The 19,509-nt window shown below is 46.8% G+C and overlaps 1 protein-coding gene across 1 annotated transcript; it reads right to left on the bottom strand.

The window, feature by feature from the left end:
• Positions 1-258: 258 nt before the first annotated feature.
• Positions 259-6,816, bottom strand: LOC136509041 (uncharacterized protein At3g27210-like). The gene is made up of 3 exons (XM_066503840.1): positions 6,239-6,816; positions 799-882; positions 259-686 (listed from the first exon to the last, which is right to left on the bottom strand). Exons 1-3 carry the CDS (start codon positions 6,387-6,389, stop codon positions 391-393), a joined length of 531 nt encoding a protein of 176 aa, XP_066359937.1. The 5' UTR covers positions 6,390-6,816; the 3' UTR covers positions 259-390.
• Positions 6,817-19,509: the final 12,693 nt, after the last annotated feature.

Genomic DNA, 19,509 nt, shown 5'->3' on the forward strand with positions numbered 1-19,509 from the left:
AACTTTCCTATGTTTTTTCAATCATCTGTTCTGTGCATCATTCCTATATTTTTTTTCTATTCTTGTATTTTTTATTCCTTTGTTCCAAAGATCCAAATCTAATTGAAAATGACCATAGATATTGGAATATCTCTTTGATTGCTACGATATGTTTTTGGCCAGGGTTAGTTTCCTCTAGCAGCAGTTCGGCAGGAAGCAGACATCAAATCATTTAATCTACATACATTGCATACAGAGCTTCATGTTTATACCATTTTTTACTGTTTCAGTGCAGTCATTTCGTCTATGTACACATTTGAACGACTAATCTTTTCCTTGCTGTTCAACAAGGCGCCGAAGAATCCAAAGCTGAGTCAACCCAGGCCATTGTCGTCCACTGTGGTTTCCACTTCACTTGTGATGCCTCCTCCCATTGCAGCTAATGGCCCGCGCAAACTGCAGCACGCAGCACCGGTTCGCCTTCTCGCCGATGCGCAAGGAATCGTCTTTGGAGAGGTCATCAGGGCCCTTGATGGCGATGTGATCATCGTCTTGCGTCTCCCGTAGGAGGTCTCTGAGCTTCCTTTGTGGGGCTGGCGGCTTCAGTGGTTCAGCCTTCAGGATCGCCCCCAGCGTCGGTAGATTGTGGGGTGCACGTAGCGTGGTCCGGCTGGTTCGTGATGTGAACGATCTCGATGGGGTCAGATCTAATGACGAAGAAAATAAATGACACCGGCTGTCATGAATTTTTAAATGGAAATTGAGTTTTGTTACCGATTTACATCTGTCAAAGGGCAGTGCCACTGCATATATTGTTACCTCCGTTGACACTGTAGAAATCATCTTCACAGTCTGATTCAAACCAAGGGGTGGCCTCAAAGAATGTCTCATCTCTGCTAGTGCCTGGAAATTTTTTTGTCAGGCAACCAACTACATGCGGAAAATGATGGAAACCTAAAATCATGATCACAGTTCTGGACATGGCCAATGGCCATGATAACGACATGAAAGTTGGAATACTATATGATCATTGTTGCAACCGTGGAAAACTGTACACAACCAAATCATGATCACAATTCGGTCCGGGGCTCTAGGTTAGAAGGCTTCCACATCATTGATAGAGTACACACTAAAAGATAGCAGTTGAAAGAACTATCTAGAAGGCTAGCAACGAGGGAGTCGCTGGTTCAGTTTTCTTTGTAGCTTCTCTTTCCTCCAGGTAGGATTCATATATACTGATCTATACGTATAAGAGCAAGTATAATAACAGGCTATAAGCCGACTAAATACTGAGGTGCAGGAGAGAGGGGAGGAGAGAGAGGAGAAGCGGGCTGTAAGCTTATAGCCGGCTTGGGCACAAGAACTAAGAAAGTCTGTGAGAGAGACAAGTGGGTCATGTATTAACTGTAAAGAGCTAACTACTATATGAGTGGGCTAAGAAAAGGCTGCAAGGAACCTTACAGCCAGCAAGCCGACTGTATTATTAGCCTTGCTCTAAATAGCTAGTTGAGTCAGTCTTGTTGGGGATGCCCTTAAGAACTTCTCTCATAGCAATGCTATTAATTACAGCCAGCTGCTGGATATATGGTTCTTTGCAGCCTTCTTCTAACCCATTCATATAGTAGCTAGGTCTTCACTATTAATACATGGCCGACTTATCTCTCACGTAGAGTTTCTTGATTGTTGTGTCTAAGCCTGCTTTGAGCTTACAACCCGCTTCTCCTATCTTCTTCTCCTCAGTATTTTGCCAGCTTATAGCCTGTTATTATACTTGCTCTCTGTGGGTGATATACCCCGGGTACCACAAGATGGTACATGGGCCGCACCATCCGAGGTGGCTCGGCCCGTAAGATCAAGGCGTGCACATCAAGATTACAAGTTGTACTAAATATTGTAATAGTACCAAATAGGATACTTTACTTGTAACCCCCCTCCTCCTCAGTATATAAGGAGAGGCAGGGGTCCCCTACCAGATAGATCCATAGAGGTTAATATGTATACATCTCAATACAATACACTAAAGACACAGGACGTAGGGTATTACGTCGATCAGACGGCCCGAATCTGTCTAAATCGCTGTCTCTGCGCCTTGTGTCGCCATCTGGTTCTAGATCACACGCATCCTACCGATAATCTACCACCACGGGCACCCCCCTCGGTGGACTGCCGACCATATTTCGTCGACAGTGGCGCGCCAGGTAGGGGGCTCCCCTTTAGGGGTTGTGCACGCTGATCCCTGGTGAACCAGATGGCGTAACTCAATATCAACATCCTTCCACGGCAGCTCAGCTTCCTCATGCTGATCCCCGCCGTTTTACACGGTCAAATCGTCGACAACATCAACTCGACATCAACTCGCCGACTACATCGATCTAGATGCCTTTCATCATGAAGTTTGCCAATACCTCATCTAGATCGGTCCTACTCCGTTCAGCGCTGGATGCGGAGTGCCCGGCCCCAAACGCGGCATCCGCACAGGATTCCGACTCCAGCAAGCCCAGCAACGAGCGCTACCGCTGTAGATTGCAGCAAGCTAGCAACCAACATGCCAGTTGAGGCTTTCCCTGGAGCAAGTCAACCACGTCACCGCGATCTATCCGAAGTCCGATCAGCAATGGACTCGTCAAATTCGGCACGCAACGATAGCACGCAACGATGGGCGATGCTAGCCATCTGCGTGTCTGTATCAACACGAACAAGGATCCACAATCGGACATGCAAGCCAATTACGAATAGCTAGGATACTTGCACGTGCATGTGCACGTATGTATCTATCGTGCATACATATACAGGAATACACTCCAAGCACGGCTCGTTGACCCATCCAAGCGGGCCGATCGAGCGGCTCTGCTGAGCTCTGACCACGTCTCGAGCGGCTCCACCGAGCTCCGACCACGTCGACCACCAGACCACGTTGCAATGATGATCGCCGCGAAGAACGGCGCTACGACAATCGCGACCACAGTCATGACGACAAGTCGAAAAGCTCGAGGACCGGACAACTTCATCGCCAACGACACGTCAAGCCATCTCTCGAACATCGCAACACGCCGACTACACCCACCGGTCGTCAATAAAGCTAAGTATTATTTTTAATTGAAATTTTCTTCGATCATCATATACCTCCGCCGACCACCCTTAGGGTGCGCTCTGCGTCGAATTTTCTCCATACATACAATCCAAAACATGTATAAGTTTTTACAACGGTTCGCCGATACGTTTTCCTTCCTGCTTGAGAATCCCAGAGCCGGCACTGTCTCCGGCTCCACCTCACGCGTGCATGAGAGTACGCCCTCTACGCTACGGGTAGTCGGCAGTCGCTCCCTGGTAACACTGGCACTCTACGCGCGGCAGCGTTCCGTACCTCACGCTATGAGATGTTGGTCAGCCCAGGGCTGGCGCAATCTTCAGGACAGGTTAATACATCGCGCTACGCCACTACACAACAAAAGGGCTAAAAACAGCTAGTGTTATTTTTCGAATATTACACCAAGTATAATTCATCGCCAATCGAACACCAAGTGTTTACTTCACCTCCTACAGAGAGGTCAATATATTTCGTACATCATCATGTACTACCGCTCTCCGTGTTTATTTTTCAGGAACACAGTTCGGTCAGCGAGCTCATGCTTCAGGGTTCGCCAAGACCACTACGGTGCTCGAGGACTCTGGCCAGACCACGCTCGTGATCGGGGACTCTGGCCAGACCACGCTTGTGCTCGGGGACTCGCCAGACCACTCTTGTGCTCGGGGACTCGCCAGACCACTCCGTGCTCTGGGATCCTCGGGGACTCGCCAGACCACTCCGTGCTCTGGGACTTCTGGCCAGACCACTCCATGCTCGGGGACTGCCTCGATCACTCTCCGACCACGGCTCGGGGACTTCGTCACTCGCTCCTCGACCTGTGCTCGGGGACTGCCTCGATCACTCTCCGACCACAACTTTGGGACTTTGTCGCTCGTTCCTCGACCTGTGCTCGGGGACTACCCCGACCACTCTCCGACCACGGCTCGGGGACTTTGCATCTCGACTACATGTGACTGGCAACTCGCATATAGTTGGGATATTTTTTCTCACTTAGACCTTGCTACAAGGCTCGTACCTCGCCTTCCAGCAAGCTCGGGGACTACATCGGTACGATGCACCTGTCGGTGCATCTCGTATCGCCTGTACGACGATTGGGTTCTCAATTTAACTGGGAATTCTTTTTAGACCCTGGCACCACGTGCCTAAGTCACCTACTACCAGGCTCGGGGACTAAGTGGGCACACTTCACCTTGTGGTGAATGTGTTTGTTTTTCGACCACTACGCCTCTGATGATCAAAGATGCTACGCTTCAAGACGCACTTACATTTCTTTTCAGAAATACAAGTGGGCACACTTCCCAGGACGGAAATCTTTTTCTTTCTTCTTAAGAGCGCCATACATTCTTCGGACAACCTCCTTCTCCGGCGACAATGGTGGTCGGAGATGTCAAGAACTCAAGCCTCACTGTTTGGAGAAGGTTAAAATGGCGTGTCGCACCAGAATACATGGCGCTCGGGGACTAGCTGTGGGGGATATACCCCCGGGTACCACAAGATGGTACATGGGCCGCACCATCCGAGGTGGCCCGGCCCGTAAGATCAAGGCGTGCACATCAAGATTATAAGTTGTACTAAATATTGTAATAGTACCAAATATGATACTTTACTTGTAACCCCCCTCCTCCTCAGTATATAAGGAGAGGCAGGGGTCCCCTACCAGATAGATCCATAGAGGTTAATCTGTATGCATCTCAATACAATACACTAAAGACACAGGACGTAGGGTATTACGTCGATCAGACGGCCCGAACCTGTCTAAATCGCTGTCTCTGCGCCTTGTGTCGCCATCTGGTTCTAGATCACACGCATCCTACCGATAATCTACCACCACGGGCACCCCCCTCGATGGACTGCCGACCATATTTCGTCGACACTCTCTGATCCATAATGAGAATGGTTCAACCACCGATGGAGATAATCGTGCACAAATTCGCAAAGGCCCATATTCCTGTTTGCATTAATAAAGGAGATTGCACATATTCCTACAACTAGGCCCGTATTTCTATCTGCAAATAAATGAGAATGCACATGTTCCCATACTCTAGCATCATCAAGAGATGCAGAGGAATGTTAACAGTTGAGCTGCCCCAAGGGATAACATGATGACATTGTTCTTTTACTATGGGTCCTGATGCTTTTTTCCCCTTATAGAACACATGCTCAATTAGAACATAGAAACATGGGCAAGCTGGTTCTGCTTTTGGGTACACACATGTGAATGAACTACAGTGGTCCACTGTTGGACAGGATCAGCGGCATGGGCCGTTGGGGTTTGGTGTCAAAATTTATGAATGATATATGACATTTTTAAAATTTTATTCACACTTGGAAGTACTATAAACCTCTACTGCATACAGTTGTTGAACAGAGTGTCATAACATGCATATGGATTTAGCCAGTTGTTAGAAAGAATAATGCGGTGGAAATTTGAAATTTTTGTCAAGGAATCCTAAATACCATGCCACCTATAGGCTATAGGTTAGCTACTAAACATTTCCCGTGCTATCATTTTTTCCGGGTGTCATTGAAAACAGCAAAAAAAAAAAAAAAAAAAACTTGGCCTGCAAGGGGTCATGACTGCACCCTCGGTCCATACACAGGGAGACGTTACCCGTGAGAAGGGCCAATCTCTTTACCTGTGCTTTGGTCTGGGGCGAGCGAGGGGATTTTTTTGCTCTCACCCTGAAATTTGCTCCCATGGGAGTTCAAACTCGCGTGCCGACCGCCAGAACAGCTTAACCACTTGATTTAGCATCCTTTGGCTTACTAAAAAAGCATGGAAGGAATAAATAATTTTTGAATAATTAGCCTGCATAAAGAAAAAGAAGAAAAAAAATCTTGTGTATGGTCCGTCAAATACACTTACGCCACTATTCGGATTTAAGGTAGAGTAAGAAAAAAACTCACCGGCGTATACTAAAATATTCTTAGCCTCTGGTAATCTGGTTCATTTAACAAAACTTCAGAAATCAGTGTTATTTTTCCCTTTTCCCCGTCCGCAGTGACTGAACACTCTTTACATAGCAGAAATACTACCCTAAAATCATTGCTAACCATAGCCAAAGCACAAACATTGCATGCCCAAAATATTTCTATGATGCAAGAACAAAGAACACTCTTCGATTCACACAGATACACAAGAAGTGCAACAGAGCGAGAAGACAACGTTACCGTCATCGATGTTTCCCATGCCGGTGTCCGGCGCGACCTGCCTGCTGTTGGAGCCGGGTCCTCCTCCATCAACCTTCCGCTCTCCATTCTGCCATGGAGCAGCGGTGCCCTTCTTGGCCTTGCTACAACTCTTGCCTCTGCGAAACGTCATGCCTCTGCGTTCCGTACCCTTGGACGGCTACCGTGGAAGGTCAAACATGAGGTGATCTCACAGGAGATGTGAGCTAGAGAGATAGAGCTAGTTGACTCAGAAGGAAATTATATATAAAAAAATAGGGTGATCTTACAGGAGATGTGAGCTAGAGAGATAGAGCTAGTTGACTCAGAAGGAAATTATATATAAAAAATAGGGTGATCTTACAGGAGATGTGAGCTAGAGAGATAGAGCTAGTTTACTCAGAAGGAAATTGTATATAAAAAATAGAGAGGCAGAGTGGACCATTGGGCTTGATACTAGGCAAAGCAGCAGGATAAACGGATCTGACTCGTGGTCTCGTGGTGTGTGCAAGAGACGAGATGCAACTCTCTCGTTGAGTGTGTAGGAGTTGCAGATTGGGCAAGGGATTGGATGGAACATGAGATGGATTGATATTGGGAGCCAACGCTCCGTTCTGCAGAATTGACGAATATATGGACAGAGACAGCAAACCACTTAGCAAGACAGTAGGGACCGGTTCGGGTAACTGAAAAACTGCTCGATGAATTGGCCACGAAAAATGTGCTCGCAAAACTTTGCAGATGATTAGGAAATCACAACCGCATCAAATTCTGATTCTTTTAACCTCTCAATGCACACTAGTAAAATGTTGCAACTCTTTTTTTTTCTTTTCTTTCTTGGAGGAATGCAACCCTGATGTCTTTCTTATATCGAGGATGAAACTCCAATCTTTTACACTCCAAATTCTGAAACTGCAGCTCTTGTACTGTGCAATCCGGCCCACACCAAAATTGTGATATCATAAAGCTAAACTTTCCAATTCCCCTCTTCTTTGGAATTGTTATATGTCCTGCTCATCTTTGGAACTAAGATTTCGGAAAGCAGGTAAACATCATTGCACCAAGACAAGCTGATTGAAGTGGATATTCCACTTGGGAAGAAGAGAAAAAAAATGGACAATAAGTAATACTTCAAGAACACATGATGGAAATACAGATGGACGACATATAGAAACTTAAAATTCACATAATGCCATTTCCATTCCAGAAAAATGGAAATACAAGTGTTCCAAAGTAATAGACATAGAACAAGAAAACAAAATGAACACAAGATTCAGAAGATACTAAATTCGTAGCGGCCGCTACAGTGGCCACAATAGTGGTAGCGGCACCTTGTCGCTACCGCCCTGGACATAGCACTCTTGGAAATTAACAACCGCTATTTGGCGTAGCAGGCCGCTATAGCGTTCGCAATTTTGCGTAGCAGGATGCAGTAGCAGGCTAAGTCAAAGTTTGTGACTAGTAAAATTGTAACTAATTCTGAGTCTCAACATAAGTATATCGTTGATGCACACTTTCATATCTCTATTCAATGAAGAGTGGGCCCATTTGTTGCAAAATTAATTAATGATGAGCCACTAAATCAATGGAGGACATTATGTTTGTTTTTTTAAAGTTATCCAACACTACCTTGGGCATGACACTGATGCTTACTCCAAGTTAGGCTAGACAAAAAACTTGTTGAGCTGACTCGGTGGCTCGTTCTAAAAGTGCTCCGATTGAACTCATTTTTCTTTTAAAATAAAAAGGAGTTGATTTTGAGTGACTCGAGACTTTGGCTCGGCTCGTTAAGCGTGGTTTGATGTTCGGTCTCAAATTACTTAGAAGGCTATGATAATAAGATTATGTCAATTTCTAAGAAAGCTCAAAAAAGTGTATTTGGCTTATTTACAAGAATGCATAATGCATGGTCCAATACTTGTGTCCTAATTGAGCATGATATGGTGGGGTTTCAAGGATCTTTCTTCTTTTCTGATTCTTGGTTAAGTATAGCAGTGCTACACTCTTCAATTAATTTTACCACATCCATGCTGGCATGGGTCACTTCTTTTTCAGGATGTCTTTAAAGTGTCTAGCATAAGTTGGTACCTGCATAGCATAACGGCATATGCACATAAAGTTTTTAGATTATCTCAACAAATTTTTTGAGTTGCTCGTCCACGGATGGTTTGTGGTTGCGAGTGGGAAACGACAACACCTCATTGTTGTAGAATTCATGAGAGATGTCTTCATTTTGTCCTTTTTGTACTTTTGGTGTTTCTTCCTCTACTACATCAAATGTAGTTTTCTTGCTTGTTGGGTTAGGATGTGGTGGATCACGAGTAGAGCTACCACCTCTCGTGGTCACTGCATTTACCTTCTCTCTATGGCTAATTGCAGGATGAACTAGAATTGCAGATCCGAACTTCGCTAATTGAGTTTCTAGCATTCTATTAAAACTAAGTTGATCTTTCATGGTAGAGGAAAAACCTCCAAATTTAGCATGAATATTTTCAAGGGTCTTATCATTCTCATGCAATTAATCTCTTACTAATGTTTCCATTTATTTTGGCTTGACCAAGAACAAGATCTCTAAACGAAGGTTAAGTACTATAAACATTATTGGAATTGTCACCTCCGTTGGAGCGTTGATTCCATCCTTGGTATTGTTGTGGAGATGGCAAATACCCACTGGTGTCATTGAAGACAAAATTTAATTCCTTCCTAGATTCGGGGCAATCATCCCCTAAGTGACCATGCCTTCCACATACCATGCATGATGATGCGTCACATGTTGCTTGCGCGGAGGCATAGTACTCAATTGCAACACAGTCTTTCTTCCAATTGAACTCTCCTCTAGATTCTTTAGGAGAAAATCCATTTTTGACAAGCATAAGGAAAATGGACCATCGGCCCATTTAGTTTGGATTTTGGTGTTTGATGATCAACATGACCAAGTTGGACTAAGGTGTTTCAAGTGTTTCTTTTATAGTCCAATAGGGTGCAAACGTAACTTGGATGGAGGTGACATGGTGATCCGATGATCAACACCTCAAGCAAGACCTTAGAAGCATCATGGAAGACCTAGAAGATCAAGCAAGTCCAAGCCACGAAGGGTGGAACCAAGCCGGACGCAAGAATCACGAAGAAACGAAGAAATCAAAGGGCTGCAGTGGAGTTGGACCAAGTCATATATAGAGTCGGACTATATTTGATAGGTACATATATAGGCGTCGTACCAGTTTGCTCTAGTCTGACCCAGCAGCGAACCTAGGCAGCGCAGCGTCCAGCGAGCATTAGACCACTTTGGAGAAGGAGTCGGACTATATCGGATTACTGTTCACCAAAGGGAGTTGTATGTGAGAGTCGGACCAGGAAGTTGTATGTGAGAGTTGGAGTATATATGACAAGTAGGACCTGTCCAACCCATACAACAACAAGCAGCAGACGCGCCCCCAATGGTCAGTTAATGGCTATATCTAACATAACCATTTGTGACAGTTGGACCGAAGCAAACTAGTTTGACGGTACTATAGCTACTAGTCCGACGGTACGCAAAAAAAGCCTTCCAAGTTTCCAACGATTCTCTTTGCAATGGGGCTATAAATATGAGTTGCAGCCGACCAAATAAGGGGTGGAGTAGTGAGGAAATATATCAAGGGTGTTAGCTCCACTATCTTAGCACTCTCCACATGCATAGTGCTTAGCAAAATATTTGGTGATTAGCATAGGTGCTTTGCGAAGTGCTTAGGTTAGTTAGTCCTCGTTCATATGTGCTTGCTCTAGGTTTAGGTCTAGTGTTTAGTGAGGTTTGTATAGCTCTTACCACTCGGTGCTTGCGCGCATTATTGTTGTACTTGGCGAGGCTTATAAGTCTTGCGAGGCCACACCAACTGTGTTTGTAGTGTGGTCGCCACCATGTACGGAGGGAACAAGGCACGCGAAATTTTGGTCAGAAGCTTGATAGTGCAGAAGGCGGGGAGTATCTAGGAGAGGCTTTCTGAAAGGCATGCTGGAGCCCCACTTGCGCGTGGGAAAGGTCTGAGGCTATCCACGGGCTTACCTGACTAGGAGCTTGGCCCTTGTGAGAGGCTGCAATGAGAACTAGGAGGGAGCTTACGTGATTCTCGATACCTCCATAAAAATAATAGAGTCATCGATGAGAGCATCTTTAGCTTCTGCATTTATGTTGTAATCTTGGTTGTGTGCTTTACCTTTCCTAGCTTAGTTGATAGTATAGTTGATAGGATTGGAACCTAAGTTGTATAATTATTTTGCGGTAGAGATAGCAACACATCTAACAGAACCATAGTTGTACATTTAGATAGTTTAATTAATTTCAAAGATTTTGCTAAGGTTCAAATTAGAGGTCATAGTTTAGAAATAGAGTTTTAAGTTGCCTAATTCATCCCACTCTTAGGCGTCACAGTTCTTACAAGTGGTATTAGAGCCAGTTGGCCTATTTTTGGACCTTTGGCTTCACCGCCGTTGAGCCGACGTCATTTAGAGAGGGAAGGATGGATACCTCTAGGTCTCTGCACTTTGACAACATGAATTTCCCCTGCTATAGTGCTAGAATGGCTTGCTACCTAGAAGTATTTGATCTAGGTTCTTATAGAGTCACCCGAGATGGGATAAAACCCCTAAAGAAACCGATAAACCCACGGCGAGTGATGAAAAAGAAATTCATGTCAATTCTAGAGCTAATTTTTTTTTGTTTGATCTTTTAGCATGGAAGTTTTTAACCAGGTGTTCATATTAAAAATTGCAAATGAAATTTGGTTAAAATTATATGAGCTCCATGATGGCACAAGTAATGTCCGTGAGCAAAAATATTGCCTAGCTAAACAAAGTTATGATTCCTTTAAAATGAATGAAAATGAGCTTGTTCGTGATATGTATTCTCAATTGAATCTAATTATCAATCGTCTCAATTCTATAGGATTGTCAAAGCTACGTAATGCGGACATTGTGAGGAAGATCATCTCCGTGCTACCACATAGCAAATATGTAAGCATCATCACTATCCTCCAGAACATGGAGGACTTGAGCAATATGACACCAGCCATTGTCATTGGCAAATTGGTGGCATTTGAGATGTCACGCAAGATGGGTCAAGAAGAATCTGCTTCATCAAGGAAAGGCATTGCTCTCACATGTGGTGACTAAAAGAAGATGAAGAGCAAGCAAGTTGAGACAAGCTCAAGCTCAAGCTCCTCAAATGAAGGTGATGATGATGAATCAAGTGACTGTCGACAAAATATGGTTGGCAGTCTACCTAGGGGTATGCCCAAGGTAGTAGATTGTCGGCAGACAGATGCACAAGCCACAAACAAGACGGTGACGCAAGACAGACACGAGGTTTTATCTAGGTTCGGCCACCAAGAAGGCGTAATACCTATGTCCTGCGTCTGATTTGTATTGCTGTATGTCAATGAGAGATGATTTTTAGAGGGGTCCCCTGCTCGCCTTATATAGTCTAGGCAGCAGGGTTACAGATCTAGAAACTAATTCTAGCCAGTTAAAATTGCCATATGTGGCCGGATAAGGATTCCTATTCTAACCGACTAGGATCTTGCTTGATCACCAAATCTGCCTTGACTCCTTGCGCGGGACTCCGATCAGGTTGGCCGGGCCGCGCGTCGTCTTTTGGTGGACCGGACCCACTGACCCGGGCCGGCCCAAGCCTAGCTGTAAGGGTATAGGGGTTAATACCCCCACAGCTAGTCCCCGAGCACCATGTATTATGCTGCGACACGCCATTTTAACCTTCTCTGACAAGTAAGGCTTGAGTCCTTGACATCTCTGACCACCGTTGTCGCCGGAGAAGTAGGTTATCCAAAGAATATATGGTGCTCTTAAAAAAAAGAAAAAGATTTCCATCCTGTGAAGTGTGCCCACTTGTATTTCTGAAAAGAAATATAAGTGAATCTTAAAGCGTAGCATCCTTGATCATTAGAGGTGTAGTGGTCGAAAAGTAAACACATTCATCGCAAGGTGAAGTGTGCCCACTTAGTCCTCGAGCCTGGCAGTAGGTGACGTAGGCACGTGGTGCCAGGGTCTAAAAAGAATTCCCAGTTAAGTTGAGGACCCAATTATTGTACAGGCAATACGAGATGCACCGGTAGGTGCATCGTACCGATGTAGTCCCCGGGCTTGCTAGAAGGCGAAGTATGAGCCTTGTAGCAAGGTCTAAATAAATGTCTCTCAACTGTATGTGAGTACAAATCACATGTAGCCGAGAAAAACGATCTCCGAGCAGTGGTCGGGACAGTCCCCGAGCACGATAGTAATCCTTACAATCAGTCAAAGCATAAGGGTCGATTAAATAAACACGTTCATCGCAAGGTGAAGTGTGCCCACTTAGTCCCCGAGCCTAGTAGTAGGTGACGCAGGCACGTGGTGCCAGGGTCTAAAAAAAGAATTTCTATTGAAGTTAAGAATCCAATCGTCGTGCAGGCGATACGAGATGCACCGGCAGGTGCATTGTACCGTTGTAGTCCCCGAGCTTGCTGGAAGGCAAAATATGAGCCTTGTAGCAAGGTCTAAATAAATGTCTCTCAACTGTATGTGAGTACAAATTATATGTAGCCGAGGAAAGCGATCTCTGAGCAGTGGTCGGGACAGTCCCCGAGCACATTAGGAGCCTAAGCAGTCCCCGAGCACGGCAGTGGTCGGAGCAGTCCCCGAGCACGGTAGTGGTCTGGGCAGTCCTCGATCACGGCAGTGGTCTGGTCCATCCTTGAGCACAAGACATGCAGCAAAAAAACAAATGCCGCTTGTATTATTATTTGGTGTATTTATTTATCTCCTTACTCTGTCAAGTCCAATCTGACATGTCTGGTCAAAAAAGCAGACGGATATAACACGTCACTCTGTCTTCTTGCTCTTTCTGGCAAACAGTCGCTTGGCACCTATATGGAGGTGCGTCAGTGTGGGCCCTCTCACATTATCGACGAAGAGGCGCATACACTGGTAACGAAGGGGCGCGTTTATTGGCGTAGATCTCAAGGTTGTGAAAACAACCGTCTGCGGCGTGTGCGCACGTCTCCCAAGAATCTCGGGCGGACGAAACGACGGAGCTCTTGGTTATTTATAATATAGAACTGGTAAGTTACTTTTTACCGATCCCCATTGTCATTCGCCGCCGCAACCTTCTTTTTCCTCTTGCCGAACCCTATTCCTCCAAAAATCATCACCAATCCCCCCTCCACCGCATCCACCCCTTTAGCAAGGGCAGATTAATGGCGAAGAGAGATGCCTAGAAGAAAGGTGGAGTCATGGCGAAGGAGTGGTGGAAGTCAAGGAGCAATGAGTAGACCATCGAAGACCTCGTCGCCATGGGAGTGCTCCACAACAAGGCACTCATGGGATGGCGTGCGCCGGAAGGAGAAAGCTTCCCCGATCCACAACCAGGTGAGATTGTGGTTTTCGAGGATTTCTTCAAGCGGGGTTTTGGGGTTCTAGTGCACCCTTTCCTTCAGGGGCTCTGCTTGTATTACAAGATTAGAATTTGCAATCTGCATCCCAACTCGATTCTTCTTGTCTCCACCTTCATTCATCTTTGCGAAGCCTATGGTGGCTTCCAGCCCCATTTCGACCTCTTTCACCATCTGTTCTGTCTGCGGAAGAAAGGGAGCGGCGGCTCGAAGATAGCCGGAGGCGTATACCTCAATCTGTGTGACGGTATGAAGGCCCAGTACTTGCACTGCCCCTAGAACACCTCACTAGACGAATGGTACAAGAAGTGGTTCTACATCCATGAAGAACCAAACACGATCACCCTATGCGACGTGGGGTTGATTTCGGAGAAGAAGAACAGCTGGTCGGAGAAGCCCGAGCACTTGGAACAGATCGCAGAACTGCTTGGGATGATCCCGCGTGGGAAGCTGGACGGTCCAAGCGTGGTCAGGAACTTCATCAGCCGAAGGATCCAGCCCTGCCAGAAGAGGGTACATCCTAGCTATGAATACCAGGGGAGCGCAGATCCAACGAGGACTAGAAAAGAGGCGCTCGACAAGATCGAAGTCAAGGCTAGGATTGGGGAGCTATTCAACCTAGCCGATCCTAATTGTGTCAGGTTAAGCGACATCGAGCACGCCTTCAAGCTGGCCCGACCTCCCCCAAAGGTAAATGATGCTTCCTTGTACCTGTAGAGTTATGTTGTAACAAAAAAATGACTGTGTTGTCGTCATTATATTTCCCAGAGTAATGGTCATGATAGGGCAGCAGTGTTCGTGTCTCCACCCCCTGGTGTGGATTGGCCGCAAGCTGCCGGCCCAATCGCCCAGACCAATGCCAGGACCGAAGACGTCGACTGGGCGGTACTCGGGGTTGGGGTGGAGGTAACGGCCAGGGCTGCTGGCAAGCGGCCGGCGGCCAGCGAACATCGTCAGGCCATCTTCCCCCATTCAGACGATGAAACAGAGGATGCAGACATCTTTCGACTCATCCCCCAAAAGTGGAGAAGACAAATGGAGTCGACAAAGCAGGGTGGCTCCTCTGTACCAGCAGGGATCGCATCATCGACCACTGCAACACAGAGGATAAGCGGAGGAAGGGTCGAGCACCAAACCCCGGCGCCAGTACTGGTCATGGAAAAAGACTCGATGGAACCCGCCGAGCATGTGGAGCAGATGCGGTCGAAGAGACGCTCCTTCGCCACGTCATTCCGTGCTTCCAAGCTGTAAGTATCTATAACCTTGATGTAAGCTTATAATTTGTATTGAATACTATTGTCTTCTGAACTTTTCTCTGGTATATTAGGTCGGCGTCCACCGAAAATCCCGACCAGCTAGCCGGGTGCGGCATGACTTCGCCAGCAATGGCGAAAAAAATTGCCCAGCAGCCAGCCGTGGAGGAACCTATGGAAGAAAATCCACCGGCACCTCAGCAGATGAGCGGCCAGACGACAGTCCCCGGGCAACTGGTCAAGAAGAGAGCCGAGCCAAGTACAAGTGCTCCGAGCACTAACCTTGCTGAGGGGGACACTTCGGCGCCAAGGGGACGAGACCAAGCCGAGGAGCAGCAGTCGGAGGTGGCACAGAGCACGCTTGCCGATGCTACGGCTCATGGGAAAGCCATAGTGGTCGTAGAGACTACAAACTCCAGACCAACGCCACCTCCTAAACAAGAGGCCAAAGAGGACGAAGTAGAAGAGATCCTAGGTCGTCCCTAAGACAAACGACAACATGTATATGTGTCGCGCTGGTGGAATGACGAGTGGGTTATGCATGAAGAAATCCCAGAGGTCGAAGAGACCCTAAAAGTTGAATGAGCGGCAAAGCGTCTGGTGACAGAAGTCTAGGTATGTTTGGCTTGACCACTTGATCCTGCTATTTAGTCGAACTGTCTGACTTAGTTTGTTTATATATAGGACTTGATGAAGACCGCAAAGTATCGAAAGAGGTGCTTCGACTAGATTGAGGGAATCACGGCCAACAATAGAGAACTGGCGATCGAGGTGGAATGCTTGCGCCGCCAACTTGAAGCCGCCAACCAGGAGAGGACGGAGCAAGAGGCACAGTACCAAAACTTGGTTGGCTAGCTCAGTAACAAAGAGCAGGAAAAAACAAGTAAGTTTTCATCTTATCATAGCAAGTGCAGGACATGTGTTGTTGCATTGTTGGTAGTGACAGCTATAGTGCAGGCTTAGAAGCCAAAGTAACCCACCTCTAGGAGGAGAATAGCCATGTGACCGCAGAGTGTGGTCGCCTGAAGGAGGACAACGAGAAACTGGCGCGCAACCAGTCTCAACTCTAGGACCACACAAACAAGATGAAGGAGGAACTGAAAAGTAAGTGTTCCAAACCACCTTTCTCATTCTGTTGCCCGCCTTATCTTGTCGTGCCATTACATTTTGATGTCTTGTACGGTTTGCAGTTTTAAAAGTCAATGCCAAGAAACATCTAGAAGCCGTGATGAAAGATCGTGATGGCTGGAAGGCACGATGCCTAGAGACCATCGAGGATTGGGATACATGGAAGAACCGGTGCTAGGAAGTGGCAACTGGCATTTTGCCCATCCTCGACCTTATCGACCCGGCGCTCACAGAGGAAGAGCCAAGGACGCCCCAGCTCGGACTGGTCGAGAGATGTAGAAAAGCATGGGGATGGTTCCAAGAGTTCGTGAAGGAGGCGGGTGAGTACACGGGTGCCCATGTGCTAAGCATGGTGCGTGCCCACTACCCCCTAATCGATCTCACACGCCTGGAGGCTGGATACCCAAAGACCTAGACAAGGCTGAGGAGCTTCGGATGGCCCAGCTAGACCTGTCGTCAAAGATAATTGGCGACATTAACCTGTGTGGAGGTGGGACGGCACCTGTATAGGGTACGCCATCGACAAGTCAGCTGGAAACGCCATTAGTTGCAAGCCAAATGACGAAGCCTATGGTCTTGACCAGCCAGGCATCGGTGGGGCCATCCCCTTCAGCTCGACCAGCACAAGAGTCCCCGAGACTCGAGTAGGATATCGGAAACAGCGAGCAGTAGGTGCCGCGCGCCCCGACCAGCCAATGTAATAGGCTTAGAGCTATAGAAGGAGGACATAGTTGTGTTATTGTAAACTTAGGCCTCTTCAGGCAAGCTTGTAATAATGTAACTGTATATCATCATAAGCTTGTTTGCTTTGTATAAAACATTTTTAAGCTTAAGACTAATGTTGGTGTACCTAAGTGAGAACATGTTAACATTCTGTTTAATTGTACCATTTTGCTCGACACATCATCCCAAAAAGTTTGTGCGGCCCTAGTTTGCCATGTGGTCAGAGTGTGAGGTGCGTGACCTGTGCACACGTAGACGCGGACAAGTCAAACCAAGGGGGACCTACTGATCACCCATAACGTAGAGAGCGGATCCCATGCACATGTTGGGAGGAACCGGAGACAGGGCCTGCTCCGAAAACCATAGAAGGAGTGGTGGTCGGCTTTTACTGGCTAAGTTAGAATAACCATAAAATTCGAAGTGACACATTAGAGTGGTTGGAGGAATCATAATAGCTTTATTGAAGTAAATTGAAAGTACAAGAGGAGTATATATCTCAATAGTTAAGCATAGAAACGTCTAAGCTTGTCGATGTGCCATGAGTTTGGTACGTCTGTACCATCCAGGTGAGCTAACCTGTAAGACGTTGGTTGTGTGACTTCCTTGATCATGAAGGGCCCCTCCCATGGGGTTGTGAGTTTATGGACACCCGCCTGGTTCGTCTTCCACTTCAGGACCAGGTCGTCGACCATAAAGAACCGCTCTTTAACGTTCTTGTTGTAGTACCTGCGCAAAACAGCAAGGTATTTGGCCGTACATACACAAGAATCGAGTCGCTTCTCTTCTACGCTATTCACTTCTAGCTCCCATACTTCATTGACCTTGCCTTCGTCGAAGTTCTCTACCCATGCTGATCTGAAAGCTATATCTACAGGGAGGACTACCTCAGCGCCGTAAACCATAAAGTATGGCGAGACGCCGGTGTTACGACTGGGCTAAGTTCTAAGGCCCCAGACCATGGCTGGTAACTCTTTGAGCCATCTTCCAGGAGCTTTGTCATTTTCTCTATAATCCTCTTCTTCAATGCATCCAAGATCATGCCATTTGCCCGCTCGACTTGTCCATTAGCTCTAGGGTGCGCCACCAAGACATATTTTACTACTATGCTCCTTTCATCGCAGAAGTCCCAAAAAGCGTTCCCGATAAACTGAGTACCTAGATCAGTGATGATGCTATTGGGTATGCCGAAATGGTGGATGACCTGGTCGAGGAACATGACAGCCTTTTCTGAGGATGCCTGTACCAAAGGCATGTATTCTATCCACTTAGAAAATTTGTCGATCAGCACAAAGACGCATGTAAATTTCCCTGGAGCCAGTTTGAAGGGCCTGATCATATCCAGTCCCCAGCATGCGAAGGGCCAGGAGGCTGGTATTATTTGGATCTCATGTGCTGGTACGTGGATTCTCTTAGCGAAGAACTAACAACCCTCACAATGGCGGACTAGCTTCTCTGCGTCGGCTACTGCTGATGGCCAATAGAACCCTGCTCGAAAAGCCTTACCGACCAGCATTCTTGAGGCCACGTGGTTGTCGCAGGAGCCAGAGTGGATTTGGTCTAGGAGATGTTCGCCATCCTCCTAGGTTATACACTTCATCAAGATTTCCTCCTTTGCGTTCTTGCGCCATAGCTTGCCATCGACGAGCAGGTACTGCTTACTGCGACGCATCAGGCGCTCATTTTCTGTCCGATCAGTGTAACCGCTGCCATCTGTTAGGTACTTGATGAAAGGTATTCTCCAGTCAGGCTCATGAGTGGTCAGAGGCGGCTCGGCGGTGCTTGACGCCGGAACCGTAGCCACCAATTGCTGGTCTGGGGGCTTATCTGCCGTGGAATCTTCCTCTTCGATGGAAGGCGTGAGCAGGTCTTGGACGAATACGCCATGTGGGATTTTGGCTCGAGATAATCCTAACTTTGACAGTGCATCCGCTACTTGATTCTTGTCCCAGACCACGTGTATGTACTCGATGCCATAGAACCTGCCTTCTAGCTTTCTTATCGATTTGCAGTATGCATCCATCTTTTCGATGGTCGTGTCCCAGTCCTTGTTGAGTTGGTTGATGACCAAAGCAGAGTCTCCATAGACGTAGAGATGTTTAACGCCAAGCTCAACCGCAATGCGCATACCATGTAGGCATGCTTCATACTCGGCAGCATTATTAGATGCTGGGAAATAAATCCTGAGGACATACCGGAGCTGCTCCTTGGATGGTGACACGAAAAGGACTCCTGCTCCCGCACCGTCAATGTTGAGAGAGCCATCGAAGTACATCGTCCAATACTCGTTGGATCTCGGAGAGGCAGGCGTGCTTAAGTCTGTCCACTCGACGATGAAATCGACGAGTGCCTGAGACTTGATTGTAGTACGGCTTGCAAATTCCAAGGAGAAGGGGCATAGCTCCATTGCCCATTTAACGATGTGCCCATTCGCATCCTTGTTGCTAATGATGTCTCGTAGAGGGTACTCAGTCATGACCACCACACGGTATCTGTTGAAGTAATGTTTCAACTTTCGGGATGTTATCAGTATGGCGTAGATCAACTTCTAAATCTATGGGTACCTGGTCTTGGACTCATTAAGTACCTCACTGATGAAATAGATTGGCTACTGTACCTTGTAGACATGGCCGGGCTTGTCTCACTAGACCACCATGGCCGTGGAGACCACTCGATTAGTAGCCACAATGTAAAGCAGGAGTGTTTCGTCTTCTCTAGGAGCGGTGAGGACCGGAGGTGATGTAAGGTATTGTTT

This window comes from Miscanthus floridulus, chromosome 15 (assembly GCF_019320115.1).
Source record: "Miscanthus floridulus cultivar M001 chromosome 15, ASM1932011v1, whole genome shotgun sequence".
Classification (NCBI taxonomy): Eukaryota; Viridiplantae; Streptophyta; class Magnoliopsida; order Poales; family Poaceae; genus Miscanthus; species Miscanthus floridulus.